The sequence below is a fragment of the Tinamus guttatus genome, unplaced genomic scaffold (genome assembly GCF_059628265.1).
Source record: "Tinamus guttatus ecotype Peru unplaced genomic scaffold, ASM5962826v1 Tinamus_guttatus_pri_ptg000397l, whole genome shotgun sequence".
NCBI lineage: Eukaryota > Metazoa > Chordata > Aves > Tinamiformes > Tinamidae > Tinamus > Tinamus guttatus.
The window spans coordinates 3332491-3349802 of record NW_028288931.1 but is presented as its reverse complement, the minus strand read 5'-3'; the positions used below and the strand labels follow the sequence as shown (position 1 = coordinate 3349802).

At 58.5% G+C, this 17312-nt stretch overlaps 1 protein-coding gene across 2 annotated transcripts in view; it reads right to left on the bottom strand.

The window, feature by feature from the left end:
• Nucleotides 1-17312, bottom strand: part of GRIK3 (glutamate ionotropic receptor kainate type subunit 3) — a 64175-nt gene that overhangs the window by 7166 nt on the left and 39697 nt on the right. For both annotated transcript variants that reach the window (XM_088531177.1, XM_088531178.1), the window contains 5 exons: nt 15678-15791; nt 12697-12900; nt 8244-8467; nt 3483-3601; nt 325-542 (listed from right to left, as the gene is read on the bottom strand). In XM_088531177.1, coding sequence (XP_088387303.1) covers nt 325-542; nt 3483-3601; nt 8244-8467; nt 12697-12900; nt 15678-15791 — 879 coding nt within the window. The remainder of the gene's footprint in view (nt 1-324; nt 543-3482; nt 3602-8243; nt 8468-12696; nt 12901-15677; nt 15792-17312) is intronic.

Sequence of the window (17312 nt, the reverse complement as noted above, 5' to 3'; positions counted from 1 at the left end):
GAGCTGCTTAATAAAACTCACTTATGTTAGTGCAAACACCTGAAGGAAAAGCAAGGGGGTTTCACCTGTAAAACCAAACCAAAGACAAACCCAAAGCGGTGGCCGGGGGGCGCGCACGGCGGCTCGGCTCGAGCTGGGGCTCGGGTTTGTCCCCGTCCCCGGTGCTGTGCAAAGCCAAAGCAGCTGGAGAGGTGGCTCCTGCCGGGAAGGGCTCCGGATGTGCCGTGGAGCTAGGGAAGCTGCGGTAGGAAGGCGGGCACGGCCGGCACGGCCTCGCTGGCGCCGTGTCCTGCGCGGAGGCGCCGAGCCCGCGCTCGAGCTCACCTTGAAGAAGGTCATGGTAGCTCCGTCCTTCACTGCTCCGTACTCTATTTTTGTCTGCTTGGCCAAGTCATCTGCTGAGTCGATGGGGGACTCCATCCTCTCCACCGTGAGGAAGGCAGCGAGGTTGGCCGTGTAGGACGAGATGATAATGAGGGTGAAGAACCACCATATGCCACCGATGATCCGTGTGGACAGCGCCTTGGGCATCAGCTCCGAGCCTGCGGTGGGAGAAGGACAGAAAAGGAAACACAGAGAAAGGATCTGCTTTATATATACACGCGTACGTTATATATATATATACACGTTCATATATAGATATATATTCAAGGACTAGGTTTCACTTTCAAACTGTAACAGCTACACCGCTAAAGCCAACTGTTTTACAGGAAAATCATCCAGACATCTTGCATGCAAGGAAATCAATGGGTTTTTTGGTAGCATTTGTGGAAAAAGCTTCTCCCTTTATTGCTGACCTTGGGTACAGTGCACAATTTACAGGAAACGTTCAAACTGGAGTAATTAACTGGCTTGCTTTTATGAGATTTAAATAGCAAGCCATTTATGAACTTTTATGAGTGTTTTGTTCTGCCATTTAAAAAGTGCTTTGCTTTTTTATAGATTACTTTTCAAAGGACTGACTCTAGGGATTGTGTTCAAATACACAAGGTTTAAAAAAGCAAATCAAACAGTGAGAGAAAGGAGCTATCAGGGTCCAGTACTTTGAATAGCAGTTGGAGGTGGGGAAGCAGGAGATGTTGCAGCATAAAAGGTGTAACAGGTCTGGAATGACTTTTATTGAGCAGACATGAAGGACTAAATGGGCTGTGCTATTTTTGTAATCACCCAGGACACTTTTTCAAGCCAGGAAAGTGCTTTGAGCTTGAAACAACTGCATTCAGAGGATATATCCAGCCTGGAATTTGCACCAAAGATTGGGTTTTGCAAAGCAATTGTAAGCAGCGTGGCATCAAAGCAGAGCGTGGAGTGGAGCTCTTCTGCTGTCCGGGTGCACGAGGAGGCACAGGAGCTGTGCCGGGTTGGGAGGTTTTTGCGCTGCTCCTTTCCCGCTCCGACTCTTCCCTTTGATGCACGGGAGGGTGTGACATCCGTCTGGCTTTGAAAGATGCTGCTTCTTAGATGCGGAATGGAGTTGCAAAGCCCACAGCTCTGTTCATCTATCAGCATCTGATAAGAGGATGATTCATGCTGCTAAACCGCCTTGCCGGGGCCCGTCGCGGTCCGCGAGGACGGCCGAGGCCTGGGCAGAATCTTTATGCAGCGCCGCGGCAGAGCGGGAGCCGCCGAGCCCTTGTCTGTAACCGCTGCTGCGGGACAGAGCGTGGCAAAGGTTTGACGTTTTCCACTCATTCCTGCTCCTGATTCTTCTGTACTTAGATCACAGCTGAATTTGGTCCTGTTCTGAATTCCAGGTTCCCCCCCTGCTCCTTTCCCAGCAAATCCACTCGGTTCCCCCCGTGCGTCTGGTTTCTGCGTGTCCTGTCGCTGGGGTGTCCTGTGGCCGTGCCCCATGCGGGTGCTGCAGCCTCGCTCTTGGTGGAGCCCGTTTAATACGGAGCGAGTTGGGAAAGGGAGTCGGGAAGCGTCCTCGGGCCGTGTCCCCAGGCGCTGGGGTGGCTGCGTTGCCCCGTGGCCGTGGGACGCGCCGCTGCCACCGCCGCTTGGGCCCTGACGCCTGGAAGGCACCAAATAAAGGCAGGTGCCCAAGTAAGGCCGAGGAGGAGGCTCGTTTCCTCAGATTTCCAGGGTGGCCGAGGGCTTTGCTTGCTCAGCTCGGCCCATCCCCTGGACAGAGGCTCTCGCGGAGGGACAGAGCATCCCCCACGGCTCGTGCAGCTCTCGGAGGGACCGCGCGTCCCTCGCGGCTCGTGCAGCTCTCGGAGGCGGGACGGGAGCCGCCTGCCGCTCCGCTCTTCCCGGGCCGGGGAACGTGCCAGTGCCAGGCGGCTCGTGGCCTGTGCTGGAAGGGGGAGCAGCAGGGCCGGCCTCCTCGGGGAGGAACCTGGTGGCCTCCTCAGCAGAAAAAACCTGGGTCCTTTCCTGGGGTCCTCAGAGAGGGCTCAGCCCCGGCGGCCATCCCGTCCCTGCTTCTCCACCCAGAGACGTGGATGGAGTCTGTGCGAAACTCCGCGCAAATCCATGGCATCAGTGCAGTCGCCAGGATGCCCGACTGCCGGATCGCAGCTGCTTCCCCTGATGAGATTAATTCCCGGAGCTCTTTATCCCGTTAACTCCTCTGCAGCCCGCAGTGCCCGGCGGAGCCGTCGGAGCGGCGGGACGCGTCTGCTCCGGCAAAAGGAGCAGGAGCCGCTCCCTGCGGAGCGCAAGGCCGCGGACGCCGGGAGCCGCCTCCCCATCCTGCAGTCAACGGGATGAGGCGGATCCGAGCGGCGGCACCGGGATGGCTGGGATTCCCCTGGCAGCGGCCTCGCACTGTTGCTCTCCTCGCTGCGGCTGCTGCGTTTGACAGGCAGCAACATGTTCTACCTTGTGCTGCCACGAACAAGGCTCAGAGCTGAAAAGAAGAGCGTCTCCAGCAGGTCGAGGGAGGGGATCCTGCCCCTCTGCTCAGCCCTGGTGAGGCCACATCTGGAGTATTGTGTCCAGTTCTGGGCCGCACAGGACAAGAGGGATGTGGAGCTGCTGGAGAGAGTCCAGCGCAGGGCCACAAGGATGATCAGGGGCCTGGAACATCTGCCCTATGAGGAGAGGCTGAGGGAGCTGGGCCTGTTCAGCTGGAGAAGAGAAGGCTGAGAGGGGACCTGAGCAGTGTCTAGAAGTACCTCAAGGGAGGCACTGAGGAGGATGGGGCTGGTCTCTTTTCAGTGGTGGCCACCGACAGAACTAGAGGTAACGGCCACAAACTGAAGCACCAAAAGTTCCACAGGAACTTAAGGAAAAATTTCTTAACAGTGAGAGTGCCAGAGCACTGGAACAGGCTGCCCAGAGAGGTTGTGGAGTCTCCTTCTCTGGAGATCTTCAAACCCGCTTGGACGCAGTCCTGTGCCACGTGCTCTAGGTGACCCTGCGTGTGCAGGGGGTTGGACTAGGTGACCTCTAGAGGTCCCTTTCAACCTTGAGCATTCTGTGATTCTATGAAAAGCAACAGGGGAAGGTTGGCGCGGGGGCCGGGGCCCTACCTTGCTGCATGAGCGCTCCCATGCCGAACCAGAAGCTGTTGAGCAGGGTGAAGTTGTTCTCCACGACGTCGGAGCCCGGGTTGCAGGGGTGCGCGTCGTACCACTCGTACGGGCTGAACCTGCGGCACAGCGAGAGCCCGTCAGCGGCCGCGCGGCCAACGCCGGCCCTAGCCCTCGGACACAACCGCGCCGCGATGCGGGAAAGACAGAGCCTTTCCTAGTGAGCAAGGAAAGACGCTGCGCTCCCAGCTAAGCCAAAGTCTGGAAGTTGAGGGGTTCCTTCCGCAGCGCGCACAGGGATCCGTGCGAGGTTCAGCTCCAGCGAGGAGCGGATTTTTCCACCAAGCCGTGAGGCAGAAACGCTGCCCGGAGCCGCGCCGCGGCAGCCCGTGCGGACTCGCCCTGCAGCGCTGCCCGCAGCGAGCGCTGCCCGTTCGGGGCATCTCCTGCCGAGGGCCACCCGCCGCAGCGCCAGCTCCCAGGGCCCATGGAGACCAGCTCGGACTGCTCTCCTCGTGTTCCTGGAGAGCTCTGGAGCTCTTGGACCAAACCCAGGGGGTTTTCTATGATCGTCTGTGCCAATCCTGCCCCAGGCGCCTGGGCAAGTGCAGCCTCCAACGCAGCCCGTTTGGCAGGGTCTGGGGTGGATGCTCCGCAGGAGGGAGGCTCATGGATTTAGAGCCATTTGTTTATATTTTCTAAGAATCCCAATTTTTGCAGAGACTAAATTAAAAACCTAATTGTCATAATTGCTTTTGAACCAGGCATTAATTATCATCTCTCCTTCCTTCTGAAGTCCCCGTAGCTTCACAACAGCCCTGTCTTGAAGCGCGGCCCACAGCTGGTGTTGGGAGGTGGTTCTCTCATTCCGTGCCAGGCTTCCTGCTATTCCAGGAGCTCCCCTGCCCTCGGCATCGCGGGAGTCCTCAGGCAGGCGGATGCGCTGGGGGAAAGAGCGGAGCCTCTCCCGCCGCCTCTGCGGCCTCTTAAAGGAAGAAGGATGAGAAGGGAGAAGCGCGGAGGAGGCAGGACCCGAGCCCCGTGCGCTGCCCGCTGCTGCGAGCTCGCTGCAGGTCCGTGCCAGAGCTGCGTGGAAGGTGGTGCCCAGCCCTGCCCGCTGAAAGGAGGCAGAGTTCAGGGATGAGACGGAAACGTCCTCTGCCAGGGACAGAACGCGGGAGGGAAGAGGAACTGGGGAGACCAACTGGCCTGAGGCGGCGACACGCGGAAGCGCGATGAGGTCTGTGAGCGAGGAGCTCCCAAAGCCACCTGAGGAGCTTCTGGAGCCACCTGGGGAGCTCCCGGAGCCGCCTGGGGAGCTCCCGGAGCCACCCGAGGAGCTCCTGGAGCTGCCCAAGGAGCTCCCGGAGCTGCCCAGGGAGCCCTCGAAGCCGCCCGAGTTGCTCCCGGAGCCGCCCGAGTTGCTCCCGGAGCCGCCCGAGCTCCTGGGAAAGCTGCGGGCAGAGGCCGAGGCCGCGGTGCTCGGGAGGCACCGTCGCAGGAGGGCTCGGGAGCGCTGCAGCGGGACGCAGGGGCTCCGCTCGGGCCGGCCCTCCTCCCCGCATGCGGAGCCGCGGGGATCTGCCCTGTTGGCATTGGGGCGTTTCAAGGAAGGGTTCGTATAAAGCAGAGCACAAAGCACTTCCGGGCCTCTCCGGATAAGTCCTTTATGGATGACCAAGCGCTGTTGAGATGAAAATACCGTTGAGGCCCCCCAATGCCCTGTGGTGCCCCAAGCACAGCGGCTGGGCTGTCATTTGAGGGTGGAGCTGGGGACGGCAGGTGACAACCCAATAAAGTGCAGGTTCCTTCAACACCCTGCTCATCTGCTGCTCATCTGCAGAGGCCCCATCAACACGCAAGAAGGGCCCATTAACGAGGAGACGGGTCAGACACGTCCTTTGGCTGCCTCTAGAGACTCCCTAAGTTGGTTCAGGCGGCACCGACCCACGGCCACAGCCTCAGCAGGGCCCCGGGCACCTGGTCCCGGAGATGTATTCCCAGGAAAGCCGGTCCCGGCCGCGTTGTTCCTGCGGTCTGAGCTCTGTGCTGGGCTCACGAGCACAGGCTGTTTCCATTACATCGAATGCGATGAACATAACCTGTATTTTCCTGGGGAAATCTCTTGCTCTGTGGGTAAAGGATCGCTATGGCACAGCCTACACTGAATATTGATGTTATTTAAAGGAATGTGTGAAGGCAGGAGGAATGGCAGGAGCAAATGACGATAGTTAGAAAATGAAAGAAAAAGAAACTATAATTGCAATTTTTTCAGTGGAAATGTAGCCTGATAAAAAAAAAAAAAAAGCTATATTACATTCTAACTGCTGTGATGTAACAAGGACATCAATTTTGCCACCGAACAGCTCATTTTATCCGTGTACAGAAGAATGACAGAAGCTGACAACTAGGAGACGAATGCTGGGATAAGAATTGAGGCAGGAAGGAGTGGGCATCGGCTGCACGTGCTCCGAGGGCACCCGCTGCAGCCGGGATGGAGCCAAGGAGGCGGAATTCGCCTTGGCACTTCGCTTCCTCCCGCCCGGCCCTGCTGTGGCGCAGCCCGGCCCCACGTAGAGATCCCGGGATCCCGGTGTCGGTGCCGGTGTCCGACCTCGGCTACTCGGTGTCTGTGGGCCCCTCTCTGCGCCCTGGGGCTCCCTGGATCAATCCTGGCGCTTCCTTGTGCCTCTGCATTCCCTGCGGGAACTGTCGTGTTTGGGTTCCAGCTGGGCAGTGAACGTGCTTTGGAAGCAGGATCGGGGTAATTTGGGCTGACTTTGGCCCTCCCGAGAGCTGGATAAAACAAATCCATAGCAGGGAAGCTGTGTGCAAGCAGCCTGGCGCATTATGGCATTCCAGCCTTATGGCCACAGCGCGTTATGGCAGCGGATTCCATCCGGCCACGTTCCGCTTGGTTTCGGAGACAGCAACCGAAGGCACTGCAGGATCACGGCGATACCCGCCCTGGCACGGCAGGATCACGGCGATACCCTCCCTGGCACGGCAGGATCACAGTGATACCCGCCCTGGGCTCAGCCTCCATGCTGAGAGCCCCAGGACCTCCTCCCGTGGGCACAGCAGGGCCTGAAGGACAGTGCCCGGTGTCAGGACGCGGTGGGGCTGGCACCAAGGTGGCCCCGGGGGACAGACCCTTCCTTGGGAAGCAGCGCAGCAAGTGCAGGCTGCCCAGGGCTGGGCTCTCCAGAGCTCTCCTGCCTCGCAGGATGCGGGCTTGGAAATTGCAGCTGTGTGGTAACGTGAGGCTTGATGGGCTCTAGTCCTGCAGCTTCACATCTGCCGTTCCCTTGGAATACCCGGGGGGTGCTGAGGACAGCAGGGAAGCCGCTTCCCAAAGGATTTCTAAGAGAAAAGGCGGCCCCGGAGCAGCACCCGGCGGAAAGGGCTCATGCCGGGGAGCGGGAGCTGCCCGGCCGGGGCCATGTCCTGCCTTTGCAAGACTCGAGCCGCATGCTCAGAGCAGCCTGGACTCTGCAGCTCATCAAAGGCTCGATGGACTTAATAACGCATGCAAATGTATGCAAATTTGGCTACTTTTAAATATAGGGGTTTAAAACATGCTAATTAGATGCATGTTAATTTCTGTAAACAGCCATGTTGTTAGGAGCACAGCAGTGGGTTCCTTTGTGATCCACGGGCAGCTTGGGGCGGGGGCAGCTTCGCCTGGGCGGAATTGGGGCTGGGAATGCGGAGGCCGAGGAGAGCTGCGTGTCCGGGGTCCGGCCAGGAGCAGCAGGGCCCACCCGAGCACCGGCAGTGACGGACGCTGCAGAGCAGGAAAACGAGGGGCCCTTCACTGCACCAGGGAGGTGCCAATGACACCTCCAAGGCAACAGACTTCCTACAGCCATGAAAAGAAAAGCGCTTTTTAAATTCCCTTTTTGCCAAATGAGCGCTGAGTTTCTGGCGTGTCGGGAGAGGCGGTCTATTCGCCAGGCCGACGCAGCAAGGAGGAACCCCCTGCGCGCAGCCCATCGCTAGTTTCCACTACAGGGTTTATTCCACCTCTGCAGCCACTCTGCCGTACGGATCGTGCGCTCAGCAGCCTGCTGCCCTTTGGCAAAATCTATTTCGGAATCTCTTTGTTTGCATTTAAAAGGCAGCTGGTTGTGCTGAGGCCTTAAAATAACAGCGCTGGCGCAGAGCGAGCTCTGAGCACGGATCCTCATGCCAGGGCTGCTGCCCTGCGCGGAGCGGAGCATCCCTGCTGTGTGCGAGCGCCGGGCGGCCTCGGCCTTGTGCGGGAAATCTCACTGTGGGGAAACCCCCTTATTGATGATAAACTTGAGCATTCTGCTCGGCCTTGGCCTCCTTGTCCTCGTCCTGCTCCCACGGTGCCCGGCTCGGAGCACAACCCGGCCTCCAGCCGCAAACCCGCGTGGTGCCTTTGCTCGGGGCGCAATGAACTGAGTAGACTCATTGATTGAATGCCCGGTGTGTAACCTGAGCGCAGAAGGGTCTAAACGAGCCCCGTTTTAGCTCAATACTCGCAGGGCACCACCCCACTGCAGCAAAAAGCCATTTGCGCTCTCTGCGGGTCACGAAAAGCCGTGAGAAACTGCTTCAGCTCTGCGGAGCGCTCCGCAAGCAGGGAAGGAGCAGGGCAGGGGATGGCGGTCGCGGCCGCCCACGAGCAGCCCGGCCTGCCTGGGGTGATGGAGCGGCAGGAATTGCGGCAGGAAGGAGGAGGCGGCTCCCGGCGGGCAGCGAGGTCCGGGGCAGCGGCAGCGCAGCCCTTACCTGGCTATGACGAAGAGCACGCAGCTGACACCCAGGTAGGCCAGCAGGATGTACATCCAGATGTCGGGGGACAGCGGGTTGAGGAAGGAGAACACGCTGGGGTTGGTCCCGTTGGGCTTGCGGTAGAGGATGCTGACGCCCAGCGTCATGAAGGGCTTGGAGAAGTCGATGGCTTTCTCCCGCACGTGGGTGATGGTGAGGGGAGCCACGGCCAGATCCGCTTTCTGGGCAGCAGCACCACGGGAGGGCCACGGCGAGAAAGGAAGAAGGAAAAAGGGAAGAGCCATTAGGAGGAGAGGCCCTGGCAGGGACAGGAACCCTCTGCTGCCCCGCGCTGCCGCAGGGAGCTCCAGCTTGCGCCTGGCGGGGAGGCAGCTCCGGGCAGAGCGTTCCCGAGGCAGCGGCCAGGGAAGCAGGAGCGCGCCAGGCCAGGCCAGGCCAGGCCAGGCCAGACCAGACCAGGCCAGGCCAGGCCAGGCCAGGCCAGGCCAGACAAGGCCAGACCAGACCAGACCAGGCAAGGCCAGGCCAGGCCAGACCAGGCCAGGCCAGACCAGGCCAGGCCAGGCCAGGCCAGGCCAGGCCGCCACAGGCAGCGCCGTGCAGCCGCGGCGCCGATTCCCGCTCCTCGCCGGGAGCCTTCCCGGGCCACCCGGCTCCGCTCTGTGCCGTATCCGAGGAAATCGGTGCATCCAAGGACTGCGAGCGGCGGCTGCCCTGCCCGGGGCCGCTCTTGGGGTGTCTCTGCCCTCAGGGCAAGCGCAGGCCCAGAACCGGCATCGCTGCCATTGAGCCGAGCTCCCCGCTGCTGCAGGTGCTTAGCAAACCCATGCGAGATTTATTTAACATCTGCTTCTGAAAATTAAAATAGTAAATTAACCATGGGAGAGAATTACCTAGAGATAGAGTGGGTTTGTCTTTACTTGCCACCTTTAAATCAATATTAGCTGTCTTGCTAGAATACGCTTTACTCGAACAGAAATTAGAGGTTCGCTGTAGAAATTGGTGAAGATATGTGGCCCATGCTGGGGAGAAATGTCAGACTGACCATCTCTTTTGACTTTAAAAATCTGTGAAGAAAGTCAGTGGAATATTTTTAAATAGTGGGATTTGATTGCTTTTTTTTTCTGTTCTTTCTATAGCAAGAGCTTCTACAAGAGCTTTTATCTATTGCATATATATAAAAAAAGGTTCTCCTCTCCAAATAACACAGTTTTAGAGGTCTTAAAGGGAAGAGTTTCAAGAATTTTCCAACAAGGGCAAAAATATGTATTTTCTTTTAATGTGGCTAAGTTGAGCTGTGGCTGCTTGACTGTTCCCAAACCTTTCTTTGTCACTCTCCAAATGAAAATAGAATTATATTTTTGCATCAGCTTGGTACAGAAAGTGCCCATTTGAATTGCTGGCGTTTGTCACAACTTAGAGAAAATAGAAAGCAGCTTTTTCCAGTGAGACGGTTGGTGCCAGCTGCGGCGAGGGTGACCTTGATGCCGCGTGAGGACAGTCGGTGCTGACTGTCCAGCTCGAGACGGGGAGTCCTGGCTCGGGAGCGGGGCCTGCGGCTCCTCCGTGTCCGTGGGGAGGCCGGGAGCAGCTGTGCAGCTCCGGCTGGGGCAAATTAGAGGAAACCTGGGAATTTGGGCTGGGCACAGGGAAGGGCACAAGTGGCAAAAGGAAGGCAGGACCTGAGCTCCGGCTGCTCTGCTCCCTGCCCGCGTGTCCCAACTCACTGGGGCCTGCACGAGGCACCCGAGGGTCTGGCTACTTGTTTTGCTGAAAAAGTCGGTAAATGAACAGTTACGTGGGGGTAACGGCTTCTCTGAAAGATCCTGAGCCAAATATGTCGCGGTGAAATAGAGAGCTAAATAACAGTTAGAAATTCCTGCTTGAACACTGAAAATGAAGAGAGAAAGATCTGCGTGGATGCCCAAGGATCCAAAAGCTTTTAGTGCAGAGAGAAAATGTTACTGTGTCATTTCTGCAGCTCCTGTGACGCGATCACGGCCGCTGCACTGGGGTGCCCGGGGCCCCGCACGCCGCCGCCGCTCGGCCCCAGCTCGTCCGCTCGTGTGCACTGAGACGGCGTTTTATTAAAAACGAGGAATTCCAGTAGGTGCCAACGGCAAAGCCACTTACCCGCCGGCCCCTGCACCCGCGCTGGGCTGAGCCGGGACGGAGCCGCAGCGGCTGCAGCGGCTGCAGCGACACGAGCACCAGCGCCACGCTAAATATTTAGTCAGGAAAACAAGCTGCCTCGGCGCTTATTTTGACAATCTGAGTTAGATATTTATATAAACTAATTACGCGTGTGTTGACTGAGAGGCAGGTAAATAATGCGGATTGTGTTGGTAGAGTTAATCATTGCGCGGGTGCCTGGCAGCGCCGAGCCTGGCGCCCCGCGGCCTCTCTGTGGTCCCGCTCCCCGAGGGGCCCGGGCGCCGCGGCCAGCGCTGCTCCGTGTGGCTCTCTGGGGCCATTCCCTGGGCAGGGGCTGGCGTTGCTGGTGCCTCGGGGCCGTCGCGCTGCCGCGGGATTGCAGGGATGTGTTTGGGGACCCGTCCTGCCCTCGGCGTTAGCGGGTGCACGGAGCGGGCAGGGCCGAGGGCGCTGCGGAGGCCAGCAGTGCTCAGGCCCTGCCGCCGTCCCCAGGGCCCTGCGGGTGACAATACGAATCCCATCAAAGCTGCCCAGATGGAACCAGAGGCTCCGCCAGCCCCGGTGCCACAGGACGTGTTCCTCCTCCATCCCAAACGCCTCTTCCCGGCCCACTGGCTTCCAGCTGAATCCCATCTCACCGGCACTCGCAATCAGCATGCCCCAGCGCAGGAGCAGTAATGGGGATGTGGCAGGGTGGTGCAATATGTAATTCTGCCAGAATTTACTGTCAATAAATGCCCATTTGTTGTGAAAGTGTTAAATCAACTAGCATAAATCGTCCCTAAGGATAGATATTACATCTTCTCTATACTTACCAGTTGGCAGGGATTTCCATTAGAAACCCTATTATTTTTCCTGCCATTCTTCTTCCCACATGAAGTTTCAGACTGAATGGAAATTTGATGTATCCTGTCTCAGCACAAGGCAAGTTTTATTTGTGAACAAGTTTGTGCAGAATTTCCAGAACAACTCATTCCGCTGCTTTTATGGGATTCTGCCCACAAACAATAGCAGAGATTTGTGGGCGTCATTTTGCCAGACAGCTTGAATTTATAAATAAGCACGGCTGGGCATGCAGCAGTTGTACCGGGACCAATAGTGATTTCGGGATGAGCAGCAGGAGCAGCTCAGCACCGAGGAAGGGAGGGCAGGTGCCGCTTCCCTGTTTGTTATGGATTCACGGCACGGGGGCTGCCCGGTGTCACCCAAACCTGCCCGAATGCTACCGGGGCAGGGTACGTGATGAGGAGGGAGGCCTTCCTCCAGCAACGGGGCCGCCTGCGGTTCCGCTTTTTAGTGCTTTGCATAAACACTGCTATGAAGAGCGATGGCACGGGGATAAGAAAAATGATGCCTTTGTGCGGGGTTTGGGCAATGGCCGTGCATCATCACCGGGCAGGCTCCGAGCCCCACGTGCTGCAGGAAAACTTGCAATGCAAGGGAGGGGGCTGCCGTCCTGCCCCTTGGGTGGGTTCAGCAGCCTTTCACCTGGTAGCCAGGAAATGCTTTAGTGCTGCTGGACCCTGAACTTAGATACTCCGTAGTCTCACAGAACACACAGGAGATTTGGGGGTCTGTCTCCAAACAGACCATTGAGAGGAGTCGGCAGCCGCGCAGGTGATGGGGGCTCCTCGAATCATATAATCATAGAATCATAGAATGCTCAAGGTTGGAAGGGACCTCTAGAGGTCACCTAGTCCAACCCCCTGCATACGCAGGGTCACCTAGAGCACGTGGCACAGGACTGCGTCCAAGTGGGTTTGAAGATCTCCAGAGAAGGAGACTCCACAACCTCTCTGGGCAGCCTGTGCCAGTGCTCTGGCACCCTCACTGGTAAGAAATTTTTCCTTTTGGTGCTTCAGTTTCCGGCCATTTCCTCTAGTCCTATCAATGGCCACCACTGAAAAGAGGCCAGCCCCATCCTCCTCACTGCCTCCCTTGAGGCACTTCTAGACACTGCTCAGGTCCCCTCTCAGCCTTCTCTTCTCCAGCTGAACAGGCCCAGCTCCCTCAGCCTCTCCTCATAGGGCAGATGTTCCAGGCCCCTGATCATCCTTGTGGCCCTGTGCTGGACTCTCTCCAGCAGCTCCACATCCCTCTTGTCCTGTGGAGCCCAGAACTGGACACAATACTCCAGATGTGGCCTCACCAGGGCTGAGTAGAGGGGCAGGATCCCCTCCCTCGACCTGCTGGAGACGCTCTTCTTAATGCACCCCAGGATCCCATTGGCCTTCTTGGCCACAAGAGCACACTCAAGCCCCGCAGCGCAGAGCCCCGCGCCCGCCGCCTCGCTTACGTGGTCGATGAGCTCCTTGATCATGCCGTTCCACTGCCCCTTGTCGTCCTGCGCGCCGTATTTGCCGTCCTCCACCAGGCGGATCTCGTAGCTGAAGCCCAGGATGACGGCCAGCTCCTTGAGCAGGTCGATGCAGTAGCCCTCGAAGCGGTCGTTGCCGAACAGGGCCGTGTCCGACTTGCGGAACATGACGAAGGGCTCCTCCTGCGCGGGAGCAGGGAGCCCGTTACGGCAGGTAGGCCCCGGCGCTGGCGCCGCAACACGTGTGGCATGAGTTGGCTTTGCACGCTGCCGCAGCTAATTAGCAACCTTGTTTACCCCACAAAATTCAATTTTCTCTCTTCTGAGCAGCCAACTGTTTTCCATTTGGTGGGATTTCAGGGAGAAAAATAACCATTTCGTGCTCTGGGAATGCGGAGCGCTGAGGAGCAGGGAGAGCGGCGCGGCAGGAGCGCGGCGGCCGCCCCGGTGCCGGTGCCGGTGCCGGTGCCGCGGCAGCAGGGAAGAGGCTGCGGGATGAGCAGGGGGAAGGAGCTGAGCTGGGGCCAGCCCCAGCGCTCCCTTGGATTGGGGCCATCTTCTCCTTTTCCTCCTGAGCTGATGGGACATGAGAGCAGCTGGGGACGCGGCAGGGACGATGCCACCGCGGGGAGGTCTGCGGAGAGGAGCCCGCGGCCCCGGAGCCCCGCAAACCCCTCCGAACCCCCCTTTCCGCGCGGAGGGCCGGGACCCCGCAGGGAGGCCCGAGGGAGGCCGCACACCCGGGGCAATGGGAACGGGCAGCCACGGCGGAGTGGAGGCCACGAGCAGCGCCGGGGGCTCCGGTGGCTCCGCGGCCTCCGCGGCGCTCGCGGCCCGGCCCCAGCCCGCTCCCCCTCGGCTCTGCCGCGGAATTAGCGCTTTGTTTGGGGCCCAGCTGCATCGATGGATCTCCATACAAGCGCCCGGCTCCCCAGCAGCCGTAAAGCACTATTAATTTTGGGAAGCGCTGTAGGGATTACATGCATATTTAACAGCTGAAGCACTGAACATTAGGACGCCGCTCGCTTCGGTAATGTATCTGCAGGTCTCAGACATTTCCTAGGGGGTAATTCTGAACTCTGTGAACCACTTATTCACGGACTATTTCACAATTTATTACTGAAAATGGCCAGACATCCAATTCACAAGCTCTCTCGGTTTGCTAATCGATTTCTCAGTGAAGGTGCCCTCAATTTCATAACTTCACAGTTCCCATATTGCTTGGGGAGAGCGGCACTGGCTGCTGGGGTAATATTTCTCTTCCAACAAGTCACTGCAATGTGTGTAAAAGGTGGGGAAACAGCCTCTCAAGCGTTTTCTTTCAAGGTTCCTCCTACGGCTTTTCTGCAATCATTTACACCAATGCAAAGGCACAAGGGGAAGTTGCAAATGCAAATAAAGTTCAGGGTTGTGTATGAAAATGCAGTTATTGCAAAACTTGGGCTTAAGCACATTTCCCAGTCCCGCCGGCAGCAGAAGGGGAGGAGGGATGCCGGGTAGGGACACGGTTAGCAGGAGCTGCTGTCACCATTGCATGCTCTGTCATTCACACGTGCTCGCGGGTACGGGGTGCAAAGGCTGCCAGGCGGCTCCCGGCTCCGCCGTTCGCACTCGCGTCGTTCCGTGCGGGATGCGGCTGCGGCATTCCCGATGGGAGCCGATCCCAGAGCGCATCGCCGCGCCGCGCGTGGCTCTGGGAACGCGCGGGGCCTGCGGCTGGCCCTGCCAACCCGACCTCAGCCTGGTGCTCGCGCTTCCGCCTCGGGAGCGTTGTGAATGCATCAAAAATGTCTAAATGGGAAACACTCTAAGGAGGGCGCGTGGCACACAGGGACCCTGCGCACCGTGAGAGGCCGGGGGCTGTCACGGCGCCTTTTGCCCTCTCATTTCTCATGCTCCTGCAGGACGTCCTGGTGTGCCAATTCACGGGAATAGCCGTGGCCAGCGGGAGCCGCCGGAGCAGCGCGCTGGGAAGCCTCCGGATGGGAAGGGAGCCGCCCGCCTCGGCCCGCCCGGGGCCGGGAAAGCCGCGTGGTGCAGGGAGGGCACCGCGTTCCCTGCCCGCAGGGAGGACCCCGAGTGAAAGGTTTCCGTGAGCAAACAGGAGCTGCCGGAGGGGAAGCCGCATCACTTTTGCTGGGGGCTAGTCCATAAGGAGGGCAGCAGCGGCCTCCTGCCTGCTCCTGTTTCACTAACCCTTCCCTGCGTGGAGCGAGGCCTTTGCTCCCAGTCTTTTTAGGCCCCACATCAAGCGTTTCTTGACTTCCTTTTCTTCTGAGAAGCGGAGAGGATGGACCTCCCCGCCTCGCAATTCCTCCTGCCAAGCCACGCTCTATATAAAACCACGGCCTTTCAGGAGGGCCAGGAGCCACACGGTGCGGTCACGGCGCCCCGCACTGCCAGCCCTTTCCTCCCTCTGCCCTTAGGCTCCCTGGAAATACAAAATATAAAAGGGGCAGAAAATGGAGGTGGGTGAAGGCGCTGCGGAGCCGGAGCTCGCTGCCAAGTGCTGTTGTGCTTCCCGCAGGAGCGCCACGAGCCCGCCCCGCGTCACGCAGCCGCACACAAACTAATGCCACTCGTCATCTCTCATTAGAGGTTAGATAAGAATTCATTCTCATCTGATGCCTGCCATCAAATCCAATAGCGAACGTGAGAACGAAACGCAGACTGACAGCGGGAAGCGGAGGGGACCAGCTAAGTAACTGCGCTCTGCTGGATAACAGCATTTCTTTAAGCTAGTTTATGAAATATGTCCCTAGGAGGAGAAAGGAACACGATTGTCACAGCCACGCCAAGGGCTCTCGGCAACCTCTCCCACAACGAGGATGTTCCTGCGCGAGGGGGAGACGTGACCCGCGGGCGATGGCAGGGCCAGGGTGTCCCCGGAGCTCAGCGCCCGCCGCCCCGCGAGCCCCGGGTTTGCACCAAGACGGAGGGAAGGGCCCGCGGTCGCCTACCAGGACAGTGGTGACAATCAGGGATCTGTTGCTCAGCGAGTCGGTGACGTTAGGCCCTCGTCCCTTGGAAATTTCCGTGATGTTCAAGCCGTCCGACGGGCTCCACACTCCGACCTGGAATGAAGCAAGCGCATGGATCAACGCCGGGCTCGCGTTATTCAGTCGCTCTCAGCATCGCCCTGGCCTGGGACAACGGAGCTGCTGCCTCGTCTGCAGCAAACGGAGGCAAATCCGGAGCTGCCGCCTGTGCCAGTGGGGAGGAGGGTTTGCGCTAGCCCTGCAGCGCTGCTCCCTGCGCCTGCCTGCGGATAACGGCCAAGCCAAGGCCAAGGACACGGGCGCGGGGCAGAAGACCACGACAGCCACCGGGCAGGGGCTGAACGAGCAGCTGGCGGCGGCTTTGTGGCGTGGGAGCGACCCAAAGGCGCTGAAGGGTCAACCCGGGCGAGAGCAGAACGGGGCGGCCGCGGAGGCACGTGGAGATGGAGCGGGAGCCGCCTGCGGCCCGGCCCCCGGGAGCCACCACTGTTTTATTCATGGCGATTTTTAAGATACTCCAACCTGTGCAGCAGCCCAAGAACTTGGTTTTACTGCATGCCCAAAAAGAGACTCGGTAATGAGGAATGCTGGCTGGCAAAAAAACTCATAAATTCTAAAAGAATTTCTATGAACTTTGTGAAAGGCTCTAAATATTTCAGGTAAAACCCAGGCAATCCTCCTTGTCTCCCTTCAATCATGGAACAGCTGCAACGTCAGAAGATTATTGCTGTGCATGGAGAAAGAGGAGCAGGAATCCAGGAGACCTCTCTAGTGCAGCAGCTGCGTTTCTTTAGGAGAATGAAATACATGGAACATAAAACTGAATAAATCAGTTTTAAATAATGAAAGAAAAGGAAAAACGTGCATGGAGAGAAGTGTGCGAGCGAGATAGTCAGGCTACATGTAATTATGTTTAGTTAATACTGTGGTAATCCCTGGAACATCCAGGAGGTAGAAGGATCAGGAGTTCAATCCTAAAGCTCAACAAACATAAGCTATTACACATAATGCAGCATCCGCCTGGGATTTGTTTGTAGTTTGGCATTTTGTTATTGCAGATTAACTATTGACGGAAGCCTAGTATCAACAGAGATTTGACATCGATGCTTTCAAATCCTTCCAGAGCTGACAGGGAGCTTATTTGAAAAATAATAGTGGGAATAGTGTGACCTGTGAACTGATGGAGAGGAGGCACCGAGGCCCTTTTATGGGAGGAAGTCGCCCCAGGATGATGCTTGCAGGAGCTGCTGCCTCCTTGGGAGATGCCCGCGTTTTGCTGGGCACCGGGGACGGGATGGGGACGGCTCTGTCCCTGCCCTGGGCCCAGGCGAGCGGGTGCTGGTGGCTGCTCGGGTTGTTGTGCCCGCGCTCCCCACGTCCCAGCGATGCCACGAGCAGCGTCGCGGCTGGAAGGAGCCCACGCACCGCGCTGCGGGGCCCGTGAGTCACGGCTGAGGCATGGAAACGGATCCGAGAAACCCCGCGGAGCAAACACGCCTCTCCACAGCAAACACGGAGGCGGCGAGGCCGGCCGGCGCGTTGGCGGCGCCGCGCAGATCGGCTGGCCCCGGCCCCGCAGGGGACACCAGCGCTGCC